Source organism: Gymnoscopelus braueri, assembly GCF_963280865.1.
Source record: "Gymnoscopelus braueri genome assembly, chromosome: 1".
NCBI lineage: Eukaryota > Metazoa > Chordata > Actinopteri > Myctophiformes > Myctophidae > Gymnoscopelus > Gymnoscopelus braueri.
In genome coordinates, this window is record NC_137603.1 from 65,507,165 (window position 1) to 65,532,808 (window position 25,644).

General features: G+C 40.6%; 1 protein-coding gene across 2 annotated transcripts in view; it reads left to right on the forward strand.

Moving 5' to 3' along the window:
• LOC308073950 (limbic system-associated membrane protein-like) overlaps nt 1-25,644 on the forward strand; it is a 342,986-nt gene that overhangs the window by 219,830 nt on the left and 97,512 nt on the right. For both annotated transcript variants that reach the window (XM_080413243.1, XM_080413244.1), the window contains exons 2-3: nt 24,408-24,552; nt 24,956-25,043. In XM_080413243.1, coding sequence (XP_080269369.1) covers nt 24,408-24,552; nt 24,956-25,043 — 233 coding nt within the window. The remainder of the gene's footprint in view (nt 1-24,407; nt 24,553-24,955; nt 25,044-25,644) is intronic.

Genomic DNA, 25,644 nt, shown 5'->3' on the forward strand with positions numbered 1-25,644 from the left:
TGTGGAATTATGCTTGAACTGCAGAAAAGGACCCTAAATACAAAAAAAGGAAACAAAAATCATCCGTGGGACTGATGGGCGAACAAGTGGTGTCCACACGCAGAGGGGGGCCCAGAAGACATTTAGAGTCCCCCCGGTGAATTTTCACGCCCCCACAGACTGTACAGTGGAACCTAGAAATTGGCCGTGTCCACAGGGCATAGGGATTATTGCTCGTGGACACAAAACGCGATAAATGTAATAATAATAATAATAATAATAACGGTGAGCTCAGTAGAATAAAACTCTCCAATTGGAGACCCGACCTAATAATAATAGTGATGTATGCATTTCAATGTCTACCTACACAGTACATCCAAACGAACAGACACTCATACCTCCAGGCTCATTTTATAACACCTCAACGAGTCACCTTTGATAAAAACACATAAACAAGTGGTTCATTACACTAAATTGTCTGTCATTATTAACTTTGGTTTTCTCCTCACAGAGTTGATTATTGCATGGAATACTTGTCCTCTGTGAAGGTAAACTAAGGGGATAAACACTAATTTCAAAGGTATGATGATGGCTTCTTTCTTGTCACATCGTGTGTGAATGTTTAGGCTATTCTTTCAGTATGACTTTTGGGGCTGTTATTGACATGCATTACTAAGACCTTTATTTGACAAGAAATGCAAAGTTAATAAATATAACATCACACAGAGGCTCTGGCTCTTGGCAGTGGTGGATCCCGAACAGGCCTAGTGGGCCCTAAGGATCAGGGGGGGACTTCTAGATCAATGGGCCGACTGATATCCACTGTTCCAGAGCCCGACCCTTAATTAAATTAAACCTAAAAGATTAGTTTCTCCCGTGAAAACCGATCAACTTGGAAATATGCATTATATATTGGTTACATTGTCTGTTTAGTCAAAAGAAAACCACCTAAGTGGAAAAAGCAGCACTCCAAAATAAAGATTGCAAGACAGTGGCTCAGATGTGGTTTCTTTCATTTTATTGAGATGTGACCGCTAACGCGTTTCGGCCGCAGCCTTCCTCAGAGCAGATTAGATTAAATGTAATCTAATCTGCTCTGAGGAACGCGTTAGCGTTCACATCTCAATAAAATGAGAAACCACATCTGAGCCACTGTCTTACAATCTTTATTTTGGAGTGCCGCTTTTTCCACTTAGGTGGTTTTCTTTTGACTTATATACATAGCTGAGCACCCACTGCCTAAACTAAAAAGGCATCCAGAGGAAGCGCACCGGTTTTCCTTTCTTATTGTCTGTTTAGTATTCTTTAATTGTGACTGTCTGCTAGTTAATTGTTTTATTGGCTTAAGTATTTTGCCGACAGAGTTACCGTTTTTATTCAGGGTGCTATGTGTCCGGGTAGCTCAGTCGGTAGAGCTCTCGCCTTCAGACCACAAGGTCATGGGTTCGATCCCGGGCACCGCCAACTCAGCGCATGAGTAGCACGGCTTGGGTGCGGTAAGTCGTGCGGTAAGTACTGGGAGCTGAGGATAGGTGTGGCGCTCCACCTCAGCAATCCATCTCCCAGGGGTCTAGCGCATAGTAACGGGGACAGACTCCCGCGTGTTACTCGGCTGATACCGACAATAAGCCATCTCCCGACCTACTTACTTTGGGGCTGGGGCTGATCGGTCTCAGATCTGAGCTCTTGATTAGATGTCTTTATTATCCACAAGGGAACATCGTTTTGCTCGGGTCAATGCATATACATTCAAGACAAGACAATACATAAATATACACCACAATTAAAACACCAGCAAATTACTTCAATTCTATAAAAGGTAACCTAATACTAAATTTAAAAGGGTCTTTAGAAGAAAGCAATGTCCTCTCCACACTTGTGGAACGCCCATAATGTGTTTGGGTATGATTTCATGTGTGTGTTTGAATGTATGTATGTCCATGGAAGGTATAGCACACAGAGTCCAGCTCATCCAGGCACCTGCCTTTGTGCGTTTGTGCGTGATTCATGGGGGGGTCCAGTTCCACCAGGTGAGGTGGATCAGGTATTGGGGGGTTTGTGTTTATTAAGGAGCCTAATGGCAGCCTAATGGACCGCCGTCTTGCAGCGGTTTGGCTACTGAGGTCCCAGATGGAAGTAGGCAACAAGTGTGTGAAACAAGTAGGAAACAAGTGTGTGAAGGAAGCTTCTTTCATCTGGTGGAGTCAGGTTATAAAATAATGGCTATAGCTAAAAATCTAAAATGACACAGATGCGTTCCCGGATTGAATGGGTAAAGAAGTGTGGACAGGTTTCCAAGACCATTGGTATTCCCTGTGAAGGTGTGACAGTGAGGGAGCCAAACAGGACAACTTCAAACTTGCCTTCATTCAGCTGTATAAAGGTGTGTGCCATGCAACACTTGATGTCCTCAAAGCAGGTCATGAGCCTGACTGCAGAGACAGGACTGTCTGTATGGTTTCAGGGGAGATAAAGCTGTAACTCGTATCTTATCATCCAATCAATCATCAGGTATTTGTTTTGACTGTATTGGCATTGCGTGAGAGCATAAACAACCTTCAACAACTGCTTTCATGCACAGACACAGTATTGTACATCTAAACAAACAGACACTCATACCTCCAGGCTAATTTCATAACACCTCAATGAGTCCCCTTTGATAGAAACATACATTACGCTAAATCGTACGTCATCGTTCACTTTGTCAACCCACAGAGTTGAAAGGCCTTTATTGCATGGCATACTTGTACTCTCTGAAGGTAAACTAAGGTGATAAACACCCAGTGTGTGAATGTTTTTTACCAGGTGCTCGAAGAGCGCCGGGTCTACAGACAGGCTGGGACACTTGACATCTATTTGGCTCTGCGTCATCTGCGACACCTATTTGTCATTGGCTGTCCTGGCTTTGTGTCTGTCCTTTAAGCCAATGGGGAGACGGGCCGTACTCCCATGCTATGGGATCATACGCCCCCTCCCCTGTCTAGCACAAGCAACACAAATGAGCTGACCTACAAGCCCACACCGCTTCCATCAGCGACGCGTTGTGGTTTTGCAGATCGTCTGAACAGCTCCGCTCGTCTACCCCTCTCCGTAGTTCCTCACACACACACACGCAGTCACGCACACACCAGCTCAGTTGAAAACAGCTTATCTACAAGCTCACAACGGTTGCATGCATCCCATCCGCAATTATAGCCTATATGTTTGTTGTTGTTTTCCTTCTGAAGGCAACGTTGCATTCAACTGTCTGTGCTGATGCGTTAGCTACATGCTAACACAACACAGTGCCGTTCCTTCTGCCTCTAAGGGACAGATCGAGGGGCTGAGAGTCATAAAGTCATTTAGTCATAAAAAGTAGGCCAGTTTGAACGCGCAGCATCTACTAATCATCTGTGATTTACAACAGCCGTTCGCCACGCTCATCACAATAGACACTTGTCAACTCTCAATAAGCTCAGTGTTAATTTAACTCTGAAGTGCCCTTCTCTACATGCCTGTCTAAGACAAGTCCCTTATTAGAGCAGGGGTCTTCAACAGGGGGTCCGGGACCTCTAGGGGGTCCTCAGAGTACAGAGTTTTACAATAACCACTAGCATCCTATTTCTGTGGATAACTTTAGCCAAAAATAGCAGATCTACAAACACAACTGAGCTTGTAGATCGGCTATTTTTGCCAGAGCAGACCAAGTTGGAACAAAAAAAGTTTAATCTGCAAGCAAAATTTCATACAATATAGAGGGGGTCCCTCCCTGCTTCATCTCTCTCTCAGCTAGGGGGTCCTTGGCCTGAACACGTTGAAGACCCCTGTATTAGAGTATTCCTAAAACTGTATATCTGTAGGCTAATTTTATTTATTTATTATTGTCCATTTCATTTTCTTGCTTAATATTTTATTTTCTCCATTAGATCATTTACTGTGTATGTAGAACAATCTGTGGTACAAGTTCCAACAACATTTTGATGCTTGGATCTTTATAAGTCAGTAACAAAAAAAACTTCTTCAATCTTGCATTCAGCACAATTCTAATATTGTAATTCACTGCAGAAGGATTTATGTTTTGTACCACAATAGGTAGGCTATAGTCCTATACATTTTTGCTTGAATGACTGTGATTAGGCTAGCACTTTATAAATAAAAGAAATTGTCTCATTGAGGTATGCCATTTTTCTTCGTACAGCCCCAGAATTCGCAAGTAGAAAGTAAAAAATACACGTTAAATTGAACGGTAAAAACAATGTTGCTTATCGTTTTATAATGGATGATTTACTCTTCGGGCAAGTGGGCAAGACCTGTGGGCAAGTACAACATGACCTGTACTTGTGCCTCAGAGACCACACACACACACACACACACACACACACACACACACACACACACACACACACACACACACACACACACACACACACACACACACACACACACACACACACACACACACACACACACACACACACAGAGCACCTGGTAGAATATGACTTCAAGTCATTTCTTTCTTGTTTTGTTTTTTTTGGTTTAGGGTATTCCTTCATTATGACTTTTGGGGCTGTTATGCATTACTAAGCACTTTGACTGTGTGACAAGAAATGCAGAGGCTCTGGCTCTTTGGGCCCCTGAGTTCTTGAGCCCCTGAGCTTTTGGGGGCCCTGGGCATGGACCCAATAGGCCTGTTCAGTAATCCACCCGTGTTGATAGGGGTTTATCCTACAGACCAGTCAGAAGTAAGTAAGATTAGGCTACATAGTACATGAATGGCTTCATTTTGTTGTCATTTATATACTACATTCTACACATGAAAACAAAGATCGTACCCAGGACCAGCAGTGTACAGTAAACACAAAATATAACTATCAATACATTCAGAAAGATAGATTGAATACGATTGAATACTTTATTTAGAAAATACATGGAAACAGTACCTCTAAACTGGATCGCTCATAAAAGCACAATGGCTTATTTAAAAAGATAAGCATAGCAAATCCTAAAGTGCTTTGAACTAAAACTGAGCAGCATATTAAAACCAGTAGTATCCAGCATTGATCAACTCAGGATAACAACATGACATGCTGTATAACAACACAGCAAGGCAGAAATGCCTTTATTGGGGCATAGAGTTCACCAGTCTAACAGCCTCCGGGTAGAAGCTGCATCTAAACCTAACTGTTCTAGCTTTGATGGACAGCAGCCTCTTACCCGAGGGGAGGGGGCGGGGTGAGTGGGGGTCCTCCATAATGCGGGCCGCACCACTCCTGTACCTGCTGACCTGGGTGATCTTCTGGGTGGTTTCACCACAGCGCCAGCAGCAGAGCAGTTCTCATACCAGGTGGTGATGGAGAATGTGAGAGTTCTCTCCACCACACACCTGTAGAAAGCCTCCAGCACTGAGGTATTGAGGCCAGGCTGCCTCAGTCTCCTGAGGAAATAAAGGCATGTAATTGTGTCTAATCTGTATGGTAGAGTATGTTAATACAATATAACTTATTCAATCTGTATGGTAGAGTATGTTAATACAATATAACTTATACAATCTGTATGGTAGAGTATGTTAATACAATATAATTTATATAATCTGTATGGTAGAGTATGTTAATACAATATAACTTATACAATCTGTATGGTAGAGTATGTTAATACAATATAATTTATACAATCTGTATGGTAGAGTATGTTAATACCATATAATTTATATAATCTGTATGGTAGAGTACTGTATGTTAATACAATATAACTTATATAATTGGGGTGGTTGTATTTTGTCTCCCTGCTCTTCTATTGAGACATTTAGATCGTGTCAAAGGTCATGTCTCACCCAGACACAGGATCTGACACGAATTTTGACCTGATGGTCAAGATTCAATTTATCCCCTGAGCAAGCAGGCAGGCTCTATTAGCTCAATGGTAAAAATGTCAGCACTTGCGCAGGAAACCGGGTTCAAATCCAGCGTAGAAGAGGAAAGTTACATAGTGCAGCTTTAAGATGTTACAGGTGTTAGTAGTCCACTTCAAGTCCTCCAAAATGTGAACTCCAAGGTACTTAGAAGTGAGGACCCTCTCCACCATAGCTATACAGCCATAAGAGAAGCACAGATTTGACCTGCTGTCAGCAGTGTGCACAAGACATATGACACTGATTGACCAAAGATTAACTACTCACGCATAAACGCATGCCCATACGCATGTACACACTCTCTCTCTTTCTCTCTCTCTCTCTCTCTCTGTGTGTGTGTGTGTGTCTCTCTCTCTCTCTCTCTCTCTCTCTCTCTCTCTCTCTCTCTCTCTCTCTCTCTCTCTCTCTCTCTCTCTCTACACGCATTGTGTGAGATACACAACCTTCAACAACAAACATTCATGCTCCTCTGAAGCTAAACTTTGATTTGATGAATTATTTCACAACAGGAATGATATTCATAAATACAGTATAGAACTTCTTTAAAAAAAAAAAAAGATCTTTCTTTGGGCTTTTTCTGCCTTTATTGATAGTAACAGTAGACTGACAGGAAATGGGGAGAGAGATGGGGGGTGACACGTAGCAAAGGTCGTTGGGATTACCAGCCTAGGTGCCCAGACTGTACCCCAACCATCCGGGCCAACTTCTTTCTGTGGCAAAGAGGTGACAGAATATTGTTGTGCACCTGACCGTTTACATTACATTGTATTGCATGTTACAATTAGAATTTTATAAACATAAAACATTTACACAACACAAAGTACATTAAACAGAAAAGCCAAACAAATAGAAAAGAACAAAAAACAAAGACATACACTCTATGTACAGTATGAGAAATACGATAGTGGAACTGCATACTCTACCATACAGATTGTATAAGTTATATTGTATGTTAATACTCTACCATACAGATTAGACAAAATTACATTTTTTTCATAAAACAAAAGTTACCTGGTGGCGCTTTAAAGAAGGCCCACCAGTGCCTTTATTTCCTCAATACCTCAGTGCTGGAGGCTTTCTACAGGCGTGTGGTGGAGAGAACTCTCACATTCTCCATCACCACCTGGTATGAGAACTGCTCTGCTGCTGGCACTGCGGTGAACACCGCCCAGAAGATCACCCAGGTCAGCAGGTACAAGAGTGGTGCGGCCCGCATTATGTAGGACCCTCACTCATCCCGCCCCCTCCCCTCGGGCAAGAGGCTGTGGTCCATCAAAGCTACACAGTTAGGCTTAGATGCAGCTTCTACCCGGAGGCTGTTAGACTAGTGAACTCTATGGCCCAATAAAGGCATTTCTGCCTTGCTGTGTTGTTATACAGCATGTCATGTTGCTGTGTTATCCTGATTTGATCAATGCTTGACGCTACTGGTTAGCTAGAAATAAATAAATCTCACAATCTTTCGTCAAAAGGTGGTGCTATAGCAATCAATTGAAAATGCCGGTAACCCTTCCTTTTACAGTACGGTAATTACCAGGTAATAACCGGGTAATTACCAGGTAATAATAAGTATTTACCAGGTACTTACCAGGTAATTATATGGTAACTACCAGGTAATTTACCCAGTAATTACCAGGTAATTTCTAGGTAACTAACAGGTAATAATAAGTAGTAAGTATAGTTCGGTAATTACTAGGTAATAATTACTATTACTTTATTTGTTTATTTAGACAGGACAGAGCATATTAATGAACGTCACATGAACGTAAATACACCGGATTTAGCAAAGATGCTAATTTTCATCCGCAGTCCTCACACAAAACAGAAAAACAGAAAAACAATAACATCAGAAAACAGACAAACGGTGAAATACAATTACATTACATCACATAGCCTAAAAAAAACTAAAATATGATCACAAATGGTTGCAGCTTTGGTTTTCAAGCAACCATCTTTTCACATTGAATTTAAAAGATGGAAATGTAGCACAATCCCTTATATGTAGAGGAAGGCCATTCCATGCTACACAACCCTGTACTGAGAGGACATTTTTACCGAAGGTTGTTTGCCGGTGCGGCACTTCACAATCTCCTCGAGTGGTTGCTCTGGTACTGATTCCTCTTTCAGGCTTCCTTTTAATGAATTCCCTTAGGGGGGGCGGGCATAGACCATGTAAGGTCTTGTATATGACCCCAACCTGTTTGAACTTTTTGAAATTGTCGAAGCTAAAAAAATTGAGCCTCCTGAGTATGTTACAATGATGATAAGAGTGAGGCTTCCTGTCAAACACCTTGAGCGCACTTTTGTAGAGCTGTTCGATGGGTTTTAGGATCGTCACGCCAGTGCAAGACCAGTTTGTAAAACAGTACTCAATGTGTGATAGGATCATACAGTGAAGATCCAACTGTCAGGAAGGGTCTAATTTGTTTAAAATTTTGAAGGTTGAATTTCATCGTAGTTGTGACTTTCTTCACATGTTTTTTAAAAGTTAGGGTTGAGTCTAGTATGACTCCGAGGTACTTGAACTCTGGGACAAGTTCAAGTTCCTCCCCACCCAGAAACACATTTGAGGACTCCAACACAACTGGTCTTTTGGAGAAGGCCATGCAGACTGTCTTTTTGGCATTCAAGAGCAGACATGAATCTATAAGCCAGTCTTGAATGCTTGTCAGAGCTGAGGTTAAGATTATTGACACCTCTGCATAGCTTTTACCATGGGCAAGTACAACGGCATCATCTGCATACATCTGGACATGTAGTTTATTACATACTTCAGGTAGGTCATTTATGTACAGTGAGAACAGAATTGGACCCAGTATTGAGCCCTGGGGGACACCGACCGAACAGGTGTGGTAGGGGGATTTAACACTGTTTACACTTACACACTGTTTTCTGGTGGATAGATAGGAACTAAACCATTGTATAGCTTCTGGGGAAAAATAAAAATGTGTTAATTTGGACAGGAGGACCTGGTGACAGACGGTGTCAAACGCCTTCTTGAAGTCCAGGAACACCGCCATTGCACAGGGAGCTCTGTTCAAAGCACATTTCAATTTTTCTATGAATAGGCAGTTTGCTGATTTGCTGATTCAGGCCCGAAACCCAAACTGCATGGGATGCAGTGGGGTGTGGCCTTTGTCTAGATGTTTGATGATCGATTTGACAATCCACTTTTCAGCCACCTTTGATATAACTGGTAGGATGCTTATGGGTCTATAGTTTGATATTTCAGTTTTAGCGCCAGATTTGTAGATTGGTGTTATTACAGCAACTTTCCATTGAGGAGGAACAGTGCGTTGTCTGATGGACAGATTTACCAGATGTGTGATCGGTGCCACCAGAGCATCTGCATTTGTTTTTAAAAAGTTTGTATCGAGCCCATAGGCATCCTTGGCTTTTGATGCTTTTAGTGATTTGATGATGTTTGCCACCTCGGTTTCCGTAATTTCCTCCAGATTGAAGATGGGGAGGTCTTTTTGGACAGGGCGGGGTACAAACTTTGATGGATTAAACATTTGTGTTATTTCTTTAACAGAGTTTAGAAAAAACATAATTAGGGTACTAGCAAGGGTTTGGGGATCTTTCACCAGGGCGTTGTCTATTTTTAGTTCTAAGCTATTATTGTTCTGTTTGTAGTATTTCCCTGTCAGTTTGTTTATGCACTCCCAGACTTTCTTACCATTTCCTTTTGCACTCTCTATGATATAGGTGCACAATTTTGCTTTTGCCTTCCTTAGGAACTGGGTGACTTGGTTTCGTACATGGGCAAATTTCTGCCTGTCAGTTGTTAAACCAGATTTTAATGACTGTTTAAGCAGTATATCTCTTTTATTCATAAGAGCTCTACAATTTTCATCAACCCAGGGTAGGGTAATTTTTTGCCCTTTCCTTTGTCTCCTCCTCCTGGTGAAAGATTCCATTACACTTTGTATTTTGGACAATAAAATACTGCATCCAATTTCAATGTCATCACCACATGTGTAGATGTCATCCCACTCAACCCTTTTTAGGGCAACCTCAAAGCTGTGTTGTAGATTCTTTGGGATGGTGCTGACCATTGGTTGGGGCTGGGTTTTACTGAACCGTTGTTTTGAAAGTTTTCTGGCAAAAAATATTATATTATGGTCTGACAGACCTGTTAGGAAATTATATGTTTTGGTGATTCTTTCCACTTTGTTGGAAAACAGTAAATCTATTCTAGTTGCTGAGTGGCTAGTGATTCTCGTAGGCTGCTCTATCATTTGAGTGAGATTGTAGTAATCTGTTATTTGTTTGAGATTTTTCCTAATCTTCTTGTCATCCCAATTTACATTTATGTCACCAATTAATATTACCTCTTTGTTAAAGTCACAGGCTGTCAGAATAGATTTTAGTTGCTCATAGACTTCAACCTTGGCTGATGGTTGGCGGTATAAACAGATTAAGGTAAAAGACATCTCAGCTGAGAGTGTGATTTCCACACCGACACACTCTGCCTTGATCTCATTTGGCCATGTAATCTGTCTACACTCCAAGCTGCTTTTTACATAAAGCAGGGCCCCCCCACCCTTCCCTGTTGTACCTCTGTCCCGTCGGAAGACATTGTACCCGGGCATGCTTACTAGAGCATCTGGGGATGATTGGTTCAACCAAGTTTCCGTCAGTCCCAAACAGTCAATGTTTGAATTTACAAGCAGGTTTTCAATTTCACTTTTTTGTTCTTCATACTCCGAATGTTTAAGTGGCCGCAAAACAGCCCTTTTGGTTTGCACCAGGGGTCCCACACAGTTTTAGCTTGATTTAATGTCTGAAAAATATTGGTGGATCTGTGCTTTTTGAATACCGGGTTCCTGTGTTTTACCTTGGTGGGAGGTTTCGACGTGGGGGGAGGGGGGGTTGGGGCTTGAGGAGGTGTTATGCCTTGGTCCTGGGGGGATGGAGGTGATGTAGGCCCGGTGTCCATCAGCCCAGCTCCGCAGCAGAGACTTCTGGGCTCGATGGTCCCAGTCCCTGGTAGTGCAGTGTGGCCGCTGGTAGATATCTCCACTCCGGGGCAGTGTAGGCCGTCTCGGGGTGATGTAGGCCCGGTGTCCAGTGGCCCAGCTCCGCAGCAGAGACTTTTGGGTTCGATGGTGGTCCCGCTGTCCTGCCCCGTACTTCCGGATATGGTGGTGGTTCCGTACTCACGGGGCAGTGGTGGATGGTTGTCCAGTGGCCCAGCTCCGCAGCAGAGACTTCTGGGCTCGATGGTGGTCCTGCTGTCCTGCCCCGTACTTCCGGATATGGTGGTGGTTCCGTACTCACGGGGCAGCGGTGGATGGTTGACCAGAACCAGTGGTCTGGCTCCGACCCAGAGACTTCCAGACATGGTGGTGGACTCGTTGTTGTCCCGCCCCGTACTTCCAGACATGGTGGTGGTTCTGTACTCACGGGGCGGCATAGGTCTTGCTGGGTCGATCCCAAGTAGCCTCCTGAAAACCGGGGGGGGTAGGTGAAGCCATGCGAGCAACTCGTTGGCAGCTTGGTGTGGTTGCAGGGGCTGTGCGAGCCAAGCTAGCGTTTGTAGCCAGCTGTTGTTGTTGTTGTTAGCCCCCGTAGCATTAGCTCCATTGAGTTCTGTCGAGTTTCCTAGAACCGGATTTGGACCGGGACACGGGTGGATGTCCCCTGACAGCAGCAGGCATATTGAGATAAAGATTCTGCGGTCTCCGCTTCCCTTCACAATGAGGGGTCGCCATGCACGCCGTAGCAGTTTATCGTACGTCGCGGCATATCCAAAGCCAGGGTGTTTGGCTGTCGTTATGTCCTCGTCAGGAATATAGAAGTTCGGCAGGTTCAACTTTAGCTTCGGTTCACTCACTGTTGTCTTGACTTTGAGCGATGAGTCGCGTGAGCCCTGATACGCGACTATAAATATGGATACCATTATTAACAGTATAATAGTATTTCCCTGTTGTTGTGAGGAGCGCTGCTCTACCGTCGCACATCGTTGTCGCCGCATGATGACGTCACCTCTCTCTCTCTCTCCACATCATCCTCACACACACACACACACACACACAAAACCAGTTAATTACCAGGTAACTACCAGGTAATATTAAGGATTTAACAGGTAATTACCAGGTAAATACATGGTAACTACCAGGTAAATTACTCAGTAGTTACTAGATAATTACTAAGTATTTTCCTGACAACTACCAGGTAGTTACCAGGTAATAATAAGTATTTATTGTGTGATTACCAGGTCATTACATGGTAATTGCCAGGTAAATTACTCAGTAATTACTAGGTAATTGCCAAGTATTTACCAGGTAATAATAAGTATTTATTGTGTGATTACCAGGTAATGACATGGTAATTTCCAGGTAAATTACCCAATAGTTACTAGGTAATTACCAAGTATTTTCATGACAACTACCAGGTAATAAGTATTTGCTGTGTAATTACCATGTAATTACATGGCAACTACCAGGCAAATTACCCAGTAGTTAATAGGTAATTACCAAGTATTCTCCTGATAACTACCAGGTAATTATTAGGTAATAATAAGTATTTATTGTTTAATTACATAGTAATTACATGGTAACTACCAGGTAAATTACTCAGTAGTTATTAGATAATTACCAATATTTTCATAACAATTACCAGGTAATTATAATTATTTATTGTGTGATTACCAAGTAATTACATGGTAACTATCAGGTAAATACCCTGTAGTTAGTAGGTAACTAGCAAGTATTTTCCTGACAACTACCAGGTATTTACTTGATAATTACCTGGTCTGTAGATTATAACCTCCACTATTACCCTGTCAATTTGTTTAAATGTGACTGTGTAAGGATAACAATAACTCAGATATTTACCAGGTAATTACTCAACAATGGCCATGTAATTACCTGGTACTTACCTAGTATTTACTATATATTTCACTGACGACTACCCGTTAATTACCTGCTATTTACCCAGTAATTAGTAAAACATTATCAGGTAAAACCTTGAGAGTTACCCTGTAAGTAAGGTGCAACTGTACTGTAAAAGGAAGTGTGGTTTGTTACCATGATATTACCATGTACTTACCTGGTAATTGTAGATTATAATCCTCCACAATTACCCATCAGGCTGTGTAGGTTTGAACATGTTACCTGGCAATAACTCTGATAATTACCTGGTCCTTACCCAGTAATTAGAAAGTTGGACCACATACATTTCCAAAACGTTATCAAGTAAAACCTCACAAGTTACCGTGTAAGAAACGTCTAACTGTACTGTAAAAGGAAGCGTTGTTTGTTTCCATGATATTACCCTGTACTTTCTCAGTAATTGGTGCTGTAGTTACAGGTACGGTAGTTTTGGACGTGTTAACTGGCAACAACTCAGATATTGAACCAATTAAAAAACCCAATACCCCGGTATTTACCCAGTAATTAGAAATTTGTAACACATACATTCCAATAAATGATCAAGTAAAACCTTGCAAGTTACCCAGTAAGTAAGGTGGACCTGTACTATTAAAATGAAGCCTTGTTTGTTTCCCTGCTATTGTTACAGGTCTCAGGTCAAAGACTCATAGGCAGATTAAGTAGCTACTGGAAAGCCCTGGTAAGGCCTGTTAAAACTAGCCTGGTAAACCCCCCCTCCCTCCGGAAATCTCATTTGCATTTGGTTTCAGGAAAGAGGGTCTGGGATTCCTCACAGAGTAAAGCTGCCCGAACCGCTGCGCATACCAACCAATCAGCGGCTGCTAGGGGCGGGATCATCCAATCACCTGCCTAGTAGCTTGAAAAAATTAAACTCTGTCTGTCATCGATTCTGCGCCCGGAGTCTCAGATGCAAGTACGCTGTGAAACAAAATGTGTGTCGCAAGCTTCTTCCATTTGACGGAGTGAGGTTATGTTAAAACAGGGATAAAATGAATGACACTGATGATGACATCTTTCTCCAGCAAGCCTCCTCAGCAGAATATATTAATTCACAACCTATATAGTTTCTTCTTATCTTGTTTTCTTTTTCTCTTTTTTCCCCCTCAATATCAATCAAAAAATACATAGTTACAATATTCTCTTTTATTTTCAAATACATTACATTTCAGTAGCTTTCACATTTAGTTACAATAACCATATTTCAGTTACTTTTACATTTCAGTTAGACCAAAACACAAGAAAGTGCTCTTTCCCCATCTGCCAAAACATAAATCTTATGGTATGGAATAGGGGACCATAATATAAAATAAAAGCTCAACTTTATCTTATCATCAATAAAGGAATTACAATTAAACCAATAAACATCAGTTACAGTAAAATCCCATTCATCAAAAACAACAAAACAAATAATCAAATTAAAATAATCAGGACTAATACAAATACATTATTTTAACACAAATAAATATCTCTTCACATAGAAATGGCATAACACAGCTACACCTAAAACATGTGCTATTTGGCCTGTATACAGCAATGGCAGCCTCCAGTAGTGAATATAAGTCACATGCAGTAATTTTTTTTTTAGCTTTTACAGTTTATAATTTACACCAAAGTGCATCTCAGTGTGCACAAACACAGGATAAGTGTTTAACACTACTCCCAATAACATTCAGCATGTACCAGCTGTGCAAAGAAACAATCAGCTCAGTTAATTCATTACACATGAACATTTAAAATCAACATTAGCATGCTATCGTTTGTAGCATAAGTCAATGACATTTTCCTGTTTGTTTACTAGCATTAGCAGCTACCGTTAGCATCAGCAATGAACAAGCCCAGAGCTGCCAACTCTCACTCTTTGAGAGTGAGAGTCACGCAATTTAACCTCTTCTCACGCCTCACGCCACACTTGCCATTTCTCACGCTTTTCCCCCCCTCTCACAGCAAAAAAAAAAAAAAAAGAGCAATCGGGTGGAAAACGGAAGCCTCGTCCTAAAACACACTGCCACCCTTTTTTCGCGGACCGTGGCCGCCGCATTAGACCGGGGGCGAGGGTGTTTTAGGACGACTTTTCCAGATTTGTGGTTGGTGCGCTGCGCGATGGACTGCAGCCACGGTTCACATGACGCTCGTCTGTCACTAATACAAACCAATCAGAGGCAGCTTAAGGCGGGTCATTGCGTCTCTCTAGCCAAGGAGAAGGATTTAAGGAAGCACAACACTTTGGTGGAGAAATTAAAAAAGTATACAACGTGAAACGCCGACCGACGAGTCTGTCAGCGCCTCAATATATATGCCGTGACTGATTCTGAAGCGGGTCAAACGGTAGATAACTTAACCACCTCCTTTTTACAAACACATTATCTTTACAAATCATTTTATTTTGATGAAATGGTGGGTCTGACTACATGAGACTTAAACGTTACACAGGCTGCTGGTGAGCAGCATACATGTTGCTGGTGGTTTTAACAACAAACTGTGACTAGCAGTGTTAGTCAAATCACTGGTTCTCAACCTGTGTGTCGGGACCAGGGACCCACAAGGCCCAGGGGGGTCCCCACGTAATTTTTTTGTTTGGGGGGGGTCCCCAGATGACAGTAAAGTGACCATTTTTTTAAAGACCTTTTTAATAAAAAAAAAAAGAAGGAAGAAATGAAATATAAAATAGCATTACTGCATGAAAAGTAATCAACAAACAATACTATAGGAAATTGTAATTTGTGAAAATAGCTGATCTACAAGCTCACAACACATCATATCTCGGCATGTTGGTAGTTTGTAGATCGGCTATTTTTACTCTTATAGTGTGACACTCTTGTATGATGAAGTAGGGCAGTGGTTCTCATACTTTTTAATTTCATGGACCCCCAGTTTAATAAGCATTAGGCCACGGACCCCCATTTGATACCTCTTTGCTATCTCTGGGACCCCAATCTATACTAAGAAATCCTAACTCTGAGAGTGTACAAATGGAACACTCTCATAGTTAAAGTCATGTAACTCCTCAAGGACCCCTGGGGGTCCCCGGACCCCAGTTTGAGAACCGCTGAAGTAAGGCATTCATTTATGAAAAAACATAAAGTTGAAATATGGAAAGGTTTCGGCCTGACAGCGAAGATATATATATGATTTAATCATTTGCATTTATCCATCAAAACATTATGTTTATTTGTATTTATGCATTTCCTTCACTTGCTGACGTGCTGCTGCGCAACAGGGAAGATATCCGCCAGGCCAGGTGGCCCTACCCAGGCCCATGAAATTGATAGGCAGTCTACAGTAGCCAATTAGAATGAAATCTGCTAAAACTGACTCATACACTAATACAGAACCATATATAGGCAAAATATTGTCTCTGACTCTCTGTCGGTTGGGAAAACTGTTGACCTTTTATTTTAAAACAATTTCAAATGGTGAAAAAAGCCAATCTACGAGCTATAATTATTAAAAATTAAGAAATACTATATTTTAAATAGTGAAAAATACAGAAAATAGGGGAAAATACATAAAATCTCTAATCTGTGATTCTAATGTGATTAATGTGACCCCTACAGTCAGTGAAGTCCAGGGCTGAATGTGACAAATATTGAGACAAATAGGCTATAACCCAATACATAATTTTATGAAATAAATGGGTTATATTTTACAGATACAGTAGTTACACTATTCTTGTACTATATTAAAATTAAATCATCCTTAACCTTCAAGTTAAATTCATTATTTCCGTGGACTTAAAAATCATCGTTTTATTTGATGGCCTTCTTTTTGATTGGCCTTTATTACAGGCCCTACCAGCCTGTAGGGGGAGGTAGAGAATCACATTATAATACCAGCCTGTAGGGGGAGGTAGAGAGTAACATATTATAATACCAGCCTGTAAGGGGAGGTAGAGAGTAAAATTATAATACCAGCCTGTAGGGGGAGGTAGAGAGTAACATTATAATACCAGCCTGTAGGGGGAGGTAGAGAGTAACATATTATAATACCAGCCTGTAGGGGGAGGTAGAGAGTAACATATTATAATACCAGCCTGTAGGGGGAGGTAGAGAGTAACATAGTATAATACCAGCCTGTAGGGGGAGGTAGAGAGTAACATATTATAATACCAGCCTGTAAGGGGAGGTAGAGAGTCAAATTATAATACCAGCCTGTAGGGGGAGGTAGAGAGTAACATTATAATACCAGCCTGTAGGGGGAGGTAGAGAGTAACATATTATAATACCAGCCTGTAGGGGGAGGTAGAGAGTAACATATTATAATACCAGCCTGTAGGGGGAGGTAGAGAGTAACATAGTATAATACCAGCCTGTAGGGGGAGGTAGAGAGTAACATATTATAATACCAGCCTGTAGGGGGAGGTAGAGAGTAACATATTATAATACCAGCCTGTAGGGGGAGGTAGAGAGTCACATATTATAATACCAGCCTGTAGGGGGAGGTAGAGAGTAACATATTATAATACCAGCCTGTAGGGGAGGTAGAGAGTAACATATTATAATACCAGCCTGTAGGGGGAGGTAGAGAGTAACATATTATAATACCAGCCTGTAGGGGGAGGTAGAGAGTAACATAGTATAATACCAGCCTGTAGGGGGAGGTAGAGAGTAACATAGTATAATACCAGCCTGTAGGGGGAGGTAGAGAGTAACATATTATAATACCAGCCTGTAGGGGGAGGTAGAGAGTAACATATTATAATACCAGCCTGTAGGGGGAGGTAGAGAGTCACATATTATAATACCAGCCTGTAGGGGGAGGTAGAGAGTAACATATTATAATACCAGCCTGTAGGGGGAGGTAGAGAGTAACATATTATAATACCAGCCTGTAGGGGAGGTAGAGAGTAACATAGTATAATACCAGCCTGTAGGGGGAGGTAGAGAGTAACATATTATAATACCAGCCTGTAGGGGGAGGTAGAGAGTAACATATTATAATACCAGCCTGTAGGGGGAGGTAGAGAGTCACATATTATAATACCAGCCTGTAGGGGGAGGTAGAGAGTAACATATTATAATACCTTTGCTCTAAGTGAAACCTGTGTCCAAACCCAATGTTGAATAAATGTGACTAACAATAGCATAATGTAGTCGTGTTTTTCATCAGAATTAATTAATAAATGCAATTATTAACACTATATAAGCATGAGGGGGCCGACAGGGAGAGCAGCTGGCATGGGGGTGAAGACATCAGTCTTAATGTTAAATTCCTTTAAATCAGCGTTAAAAAGGGCCCTTTTAAAATTTTGGGCCCCCAAAATTTTTTTCGCCGCCAGCCTTCGGCCGGCGGCCGAACGCATTATGACAGTTAAAGTCTCACTCTTACAAATTTCTGAAAGTTGGCAGCCCTGAAGCCTCTCACCATGCTGGTATTTCTCCTCAAACATCAAACATCAAAACATCGAGTTGTTTATGCCTAAAACAGTTGCTGGAACTGATTTTGGCTTGACTTAATCAATTTCTGTAATTTTTATACAAACTACTGGCTTGTGCCTTGACACAGTAGCTGCTCTGTTCTCTCTGTCTGGTCAGAAGCAGTGTTGCCAGGTATTGTGAGAGAAATAAGCAACCAGGTCTAGGAAAACAAGCCCAAAAGAAGCAACTAGGCCACATGAACACTTTAAACCTACTGCTATTTGTGAGCTTGTAGATCTGCTATTTTCTCTTTATCTTGAAATAAAATGTGCAATATTTGGAAGATTCAGATGGGGGGTTATACATATTAATTTGGGGATCCTTGTGACATGAAAATGTTTGAGAACTTCTGGTTTGAATAATAATAATAATCCCCAAAAAATGGATGCAAGCCAAATAAGCAACTACACTTCAGAAAAAAGCCCCCAAAAACGCAACCCACAACTACCAAAATGTACAAGCGACCTTACAGAAAAACAAGCCCAAGCTTTGCTTATAAAAAGCGGACATGGCAACACTGGTTAGAAGGAAGTAACGTGCTCTGCACACAGGACGTGGCTGGAACAGGAAGTGACATTTTCAGAATAGCTTCTCACCAGTGTTGCCATGTCTGCTTTTTATAAGCAACTTTGGGCAATACCTGGCAACACTGACACTGACCAGACAGAGAGAACAGAGCAGCTACTGTGTCAAGCCACAAGCCAGTAGTTTGTATAAAAATTACAGAAATTGATTAAGTCAAGCCAAAGTCAGTTCCAGCAACTGTTTTAGGCATAAACAACTCGATGTTTTGATGTTTGATGTTTGAGGAGAAATACCAGCATGGTGAGAGGCTTGTTCATTGCTGATGCTAATGGTAGCTGCTAATGCTAGTAAACAAACAGGAAAATGTCATTGACTTATGCTACAAACGATAGCATGCTAATTTTGGTTTTAAATGTTCATGTGTAATGAATTAACTGAGCTCATTGTTTCTTTGCACAGCTGGTACATGCTGAATGTTATTGTGAGTAGTGTTAAACACTTATCCTGTGTTGTACTGAGATGCACTTTGGTGTAAATTATAAACTGTAAAAGCTATTGCTTTTACTGCATGTGACTTGTATTCACTACTGGAGGCTGCCATTGCTGTATACAGGCCAAATAGTAGCTGTGTTATGCCATTTCTATGTGAAGAGATATTTATTTGTGTTATATAATAATATATAATAATGTATTTGTATTAGTCCTGATTATTTTAATTTGATTATTTGTTTTGTTGTTTTTGATGAATGGGATTTTACTGTAACTGATGTTTATTGGTTTAATTGTAATTCCTTTATTGATGTGAGTAATGTGATAATTTTACAAGATGAAGATGAGCTTTTATTTATATTATGGTCCCCTATTCCATACCAGAAAGTGAATGTACATTTACATTTTTTGAAGATTTATGTTTTGGCAGATGGGGAAAGAGCATTTTCTTGTGTTTTGGTCTAACTGAAATGTAAAAGTAACTGAAATATGGTTATTGTAACTAAATGTGAAAGCTACTGAAATGTAATGTATTTGAAAATAAAAGAGAATATTGTAACTATGTATTTTTTGATTGATATTGAGGGGGAAAAAAGAGAAAAAGAAAACAAGATAAGAAGAAACTATATAGGTTGTGAATTAATATATTCTGCTGTGGAGGCTTGCTGGAGAAAGATGTCATCATCAGTGTCATTCATGTTATCCCTGTTTTAACAGGCCTTACCAGGGCTTTCCAGTAGCCACTTAATCTGCCTATGGGTCTTTGACCTGAGACCTGTAACAATAGCAGGGAAACAAACAAGGCTTCATTTTAATAGTACAGGTCCACCTTACTTACTGGGTAACTTGCAAGGTTTTACTTGATCATTTATTGGAATGTATGTGTTACAAATTTCTAATTACTGGGTAAATACCAGGTTATTGGATTTTTTAATTGGTTCAATATCTGAGTTGTTGCTAGTTAACACGTCCAAAACTACCGTACCTGTAACTACAGCACCAATTACTGAGAAAGTACAGGGTAATATCATGGAAACAAACAACGCTTCCTTTTACAGTACAGTTAGACGTTTCTTACACGGTAACTTGTGAGGTTTTACTTGATAACGTTTTGGAAATGTATGTGGTCCAACTTTCTAATTACTGGGTAAGGACCAGGTAATTATCAGTTATTGCCAGGTAACATGTTCAAACCTACACAGCCTGATGGGTAATTGTGGAGGATTATAATCTACAATTACCAGGTAAGTACATGGTAATATCATGGCAACAAACCACACTTCCTTTTACAGTACAGTTGCACCTTACTTACAGGGTAACTCTCAAGGTTTTACCTGATAATGTTTTACTAATTACTGGGTAAATAGCAGGTAATTAACGGGTAGTCGTCAGTGAAATATATAGTAAATACTAGGTAAGTACCAGGTAATTACATGGCCATTGTTGAGTAATTACCTGGTAAATATCTGAGTTATTGTTATCCTAACACAGTCACATTTAAACAAATTGACAGGGTAATAGTGGAGGTTATAATCTACAGACCAGGTAATTATCAAGTAAATACCTGGTAGTTGTCAGGAAAATACTTGCTAGTTACCTACTAACTACTGGGTATTTACCTGATAGTTACCATGTAATTACTTGGTAATCACACAATAAATATTAATTACCTGGTAATTGTCATGAAAATATTGGTAATTATCTAATAACTACTGAGTAATTTACCTGGTAGTTACCATGTAATTACTATGTAATTAAACAATAAATACTTATTATTACCTAATAATTACCTGGTAGTTGTCAGGAGAATACTTGGTAATTACCTATTAACTACTGGGTAATTTGCCTGGTAGTTGCCATATAATTACATGGTAATTACACAGCAAATACTTATTACCTGGTAGTTGTCATTGGTGATTACCTAGTAACTATTGGGTCATTTACCTGGAAATTACCATGTCATTACCTGGTAATCACACAATAAATACTTGTTATTACCTGGTAACTACCTGGTAGTTGTGAGGAAAATACTTAGTAATTATCTAGTAAGTACTGAGTAATTTACCTGGTAGTTACCATGTACTTACCTGGTAATTACCTGTTAAATACTTATTATTACCTGGTAGTTACCTGGTAATTACCTGGTTATTACCTGGTAATTACCGTACTGTAAAAGGAAGGGTTACCAAAATGCCAATTGAATTATATGAAAAACAGTCATTGGCTCATAACTTCTGCATTTTTTCACTTATGGAAAATCCGCTACTAACGTTTTGTCGGCAGAGTTCCAAAGTTCATGTGTAAAGAGTTTCGTTCAGATTACTTAAAAATCCCAGGAGGAGATAGATTTTAACTATTGCAGTTTTATGAAAATTATTCATCTGCCCCTAACACATACATGCATACAGAATATAGCTGACAACCGCAAGGTTGCCGGTTCAAGCCTCACTTCATGTAAACATTTAAAGTGCAACGCCATCAACATGAATGTATCAATGAATACATGTGCAATTGTTAAAGATAACATGAAATGCTTATTTGAGAGTATGTTTTTTCAATGTATGACATACTTCATTGTGAAAATAGCCGATCTACAATCTCACACCTGTGACCGCAGCCTGTGATCCATCGGTCGCTGGGTCGATCCCTGAGTCCCACCTCATGCAGACTTCATCTCAATTGCATTGTACACAACATGACTGTATCAATGAATAAATGTGCAATTGTTAAATATAACATGAAACGCTCATTTGAGGGTAGTTATTTTCAATGTATGAAGTACTTCATTCCCCCTTTTGTTTTGTTTTGTTGGATTCTCCTTTCTCACTGACCAAGGCTGTGGATTAAATAGCTCAATCAGTAAAATGTTAACCTCATGTTCCGAAAGGTCCCCGGTTTAAACCCCACTCAATTTTGAACCGTGCATACGCTTTTTACGAAACTCGGCCATATGGTAAATGGTCATGAAAAACTATCAAGAAATAATTCTCACACTCATTCGTGAAAGGGTGGCGCCATAGCACTCAATTGAAAGTGCCAACTTTGAACAGGTACAACCCATGCCCTGTTTGACCTACAGCCATGAAACTTCAATACACACATGCGGCTCTTCATGCCCGACAACTTTTGTGGTCTGACTTTTGACCTCTGACCTTTAGATCTCCCACCATTTTGAATTATATGAAAAACAGTCATTGGCTCCTAACTTCTGCATTTTCTCACTTATGGAAAATCCGCTACTAACGTTTTGTCGGCAGAGGTCCAAAGTTCATGTGTAAAGAGTTTCATGCAGAAAAAAAATCCCAGGAGGAGATGGATTTTACCTATTGCAGTTTTATGAAAATTATTCATCTGCCCCTAACAGACACATGCAGACTCACATTTCTTTGAAACTTTGCAGTAATGTAGAGGGTCATTCCAAATATCACTGAAACAAATCTTACTCCAATTGGCCAAAGGGGGGAGCTATAGCAATTTTTTGAACATGCAAACTTTAAACAGGCAAAAGTCATGCCTCGTTTGGCCGAAAGTCGTGAAACTTGCTTACACTTGTGCCTTGACTCATGAGGAACACATCTATCGCTTTGACCAGTAAGCTCCGCCCTTAGATTGTCCGCAATTTTGAGCAGTTTGAAAAAAACTTAAACCCAGGATTTTTCAGCTATTTGCGTGAAACTGTATTATCTGTGTGAGCTCCTTTTTCACAGGTTCTTGTCTGTTGGTCCAATGGCTTCTCGCTTAAACGTGTGCCTCACAACCTCAAGCCTCACTTGATGCAGACTTCATTAAAGTTTTATTGCACACAACATGATTTTGTCAATTAATTCATGTGCAATTGTTAAAGATAACCTGAAATGCTTATTTGAGAGTATGTTTTTTCAATGTATGACATACTTCATTCTGAATATAGCCGATCTACAATCTCAAAACTTTTCAGATAGCAACGTGTTTCTGAGCTTGTAGATCGGTTGCTTTCACTGGTTTCGGTTCCGAGGAGACTGTCAAAGGGGAATCTGTACTGGGTGCTCAAAAACATAATACATAATGAGGCAAAGACAACAATTCAGAATTCCAAGTATGAGAGATTTTACTCGAGTAAAAGGAGCAAACTTACACAACAAAATCATGCAATGGAACTTCCAGTTTGGCTCAAAGAACACACTGAAAGCAAGTGACTTATATACGCATCACCAAAATGGCAACATAGTGTAATCCCTCCTCCACCCAACAGCTTCATTAACATCGATAACCACCTGAAAACAAAGAGGATTATAATTCCCTTTGTTCCAGCCAGGGGCAGAAAACACCTATCTTTCAACTATTCCTACCCCCCAGCCACAAACCAGTTGAAACAAACGAATGCAAATGTGTCTGTTAGGAGACAGGATGTCTAGCAGGTAAAGGCACAAGGGTGCCAACCAGTCCTAAAGCAGGATGGAGCCCCAAGTAGAAGAAGATCTTATCACATTAGTTCATTTTAAATGTTTATGTTCAAATATCCTTGACAAGACATACAATTTATCTATTGTTAAATGGTTTGTGAACAAGTGATCTTAGTGTTAGTGAAACAGGGGCTTGGTTCATGGTAGAAGGCAAAAGTTTATGATCTTCAACAGACAACTTCAGCCTGGATGAAGCTATAGCACTACAGGTAGTGTCTCAGCCTGTGAGTGTGAGGGTCGAGAGTTCAATTCCTGTTAATGGCAATAGGTTGAGATGCTCAATCAATCCATTCTGTTTGCATCTCTCTCTCTCTTCAATCTATTCCGTCTCCATGTCTCTCTCTCTTCAATCTATTCCGTTTTCATGTCTCCCTCTCTCTTCAATCTATTCCGTTTCCATGTCTCTCTCTCTCTCTCTCTCTCTCTCTCTCTCTCTCTCTCTCTCTCTCTCTCTCTCTCTCTCTCTCTCTCTCTCTCTCTCCCCCCAATCTATTCCGTTTCCATGTCTCTCTCTCTCTCTCTCTCTCTCTCTCTCCAATCTATTCCGTTTCCATGTCTCTCTCTCTCTTCAATCTATTCCGTTTCCATGTCTCTCTCTCTCTCTCTCTCTCTCTCTCTCTCTCTCTCTCTCTCTCTCTCTCTCTCTCTCTCTCTCTCTCTCTCTCTCTCTCTCTCTCTCTTCTTCATTCACTGGCCCCGTATTATCGCTGCTTGCAGCTATATTTCTCATTGGTTTTCCTCACCTCTCTGTTCTTGCTCTCTGTGTCCACAGGTGTTACGTGGATGACAAAGTGTCCAAGGTGGCCTGGCTCAATCGATCCAACATCATCTTCACTGGTCAGGACAAGTGGTCCCTGGACCCCCGAGTAGACCTGGTGACTAAAGGACAGCTGGAGTACAGTCTGCGCATACAGAAGGTACCGTAGTGCAGTATCGTAGCAGTACCGTAGTGCAGTATCGTAGCAGTACCGTAGTGCAGTATCGTAGCAGTACCGTAGTGCAGTATCGTAGCAGTACCGTAGTGCAGTATCGTAGCAGTACCGTAGTGTGATGTACCGTTTCTGTAGCTGTAGCTGTTGTCAGGACTGCTGTTTCATACAGTACATCAATGATGATGATAATGTTTGAGTGTGGTAAAGACTGTGATGATAACGACCAGCATGATGATTATGATGATAATAATAAGACTAAGAGCTAGAACTTGCATGGCCTTTAGCTCAGATTACCCTACTGGTGAAAAAAAAGTGGCAATTAAAGCCTCTTCTCTTCTCTTCTCTTCTCTTCTCTTCTCTTCTCTTCTCTTCTCTTCTCTCCCTATAGGTGAATGTATATGATGAGGGGTCCTACACATGTACCATACAGACCAAACAGCATCCTAAGACCTCACAAGTCTATCTCATTGTGCAAGGTAATGTCTACCAGTGATTCTCACCTTTTTTCTATTTTTTTTTTTTCATTTAAAGGATCCCCAGTTTTTATTAGGCCACGGGGCCCCCATATGAAAGAAAAGTAAAAAATACCTCAAACTTGTACCCCTTCAAATGACACTGCAGTGACCCACACGCGATGAGTGATAGCTCAAATGGAAATAGAGAGCTTGAGAATAAACAAAAGTCAAACTTTTCCAGTACCACCAGAACAGAACATGGTGTACCTGGGTTTGGAGCCAGCCCTGGTCAAAGCCAAAATCGTAAAATCTGGTAGCAGTGGTGGAAAAAGTATTTAAATGTTTGACTTAAGTAAATGTATCAATACTACAATCAGTACAATGTAGAAGTACTCTGTTAAGTAAAAGTCCCGAATTCAAAATTTACTTGAGTAAAAGTACAAAAGTATTGGTATCAAAATGTACTTAAAATACAAAAAGTTAAAGTACTAATATATTTTCAAATAGCCTAGGTATAAAATAGGGCTTAAGTGGTTACAGTAATGTATGTTTTATAATATAATCATTTATGTCTGCAAAGTAACTAGTAACTAAAGCTTTCAAATAATTGTAGTGGAGTAAA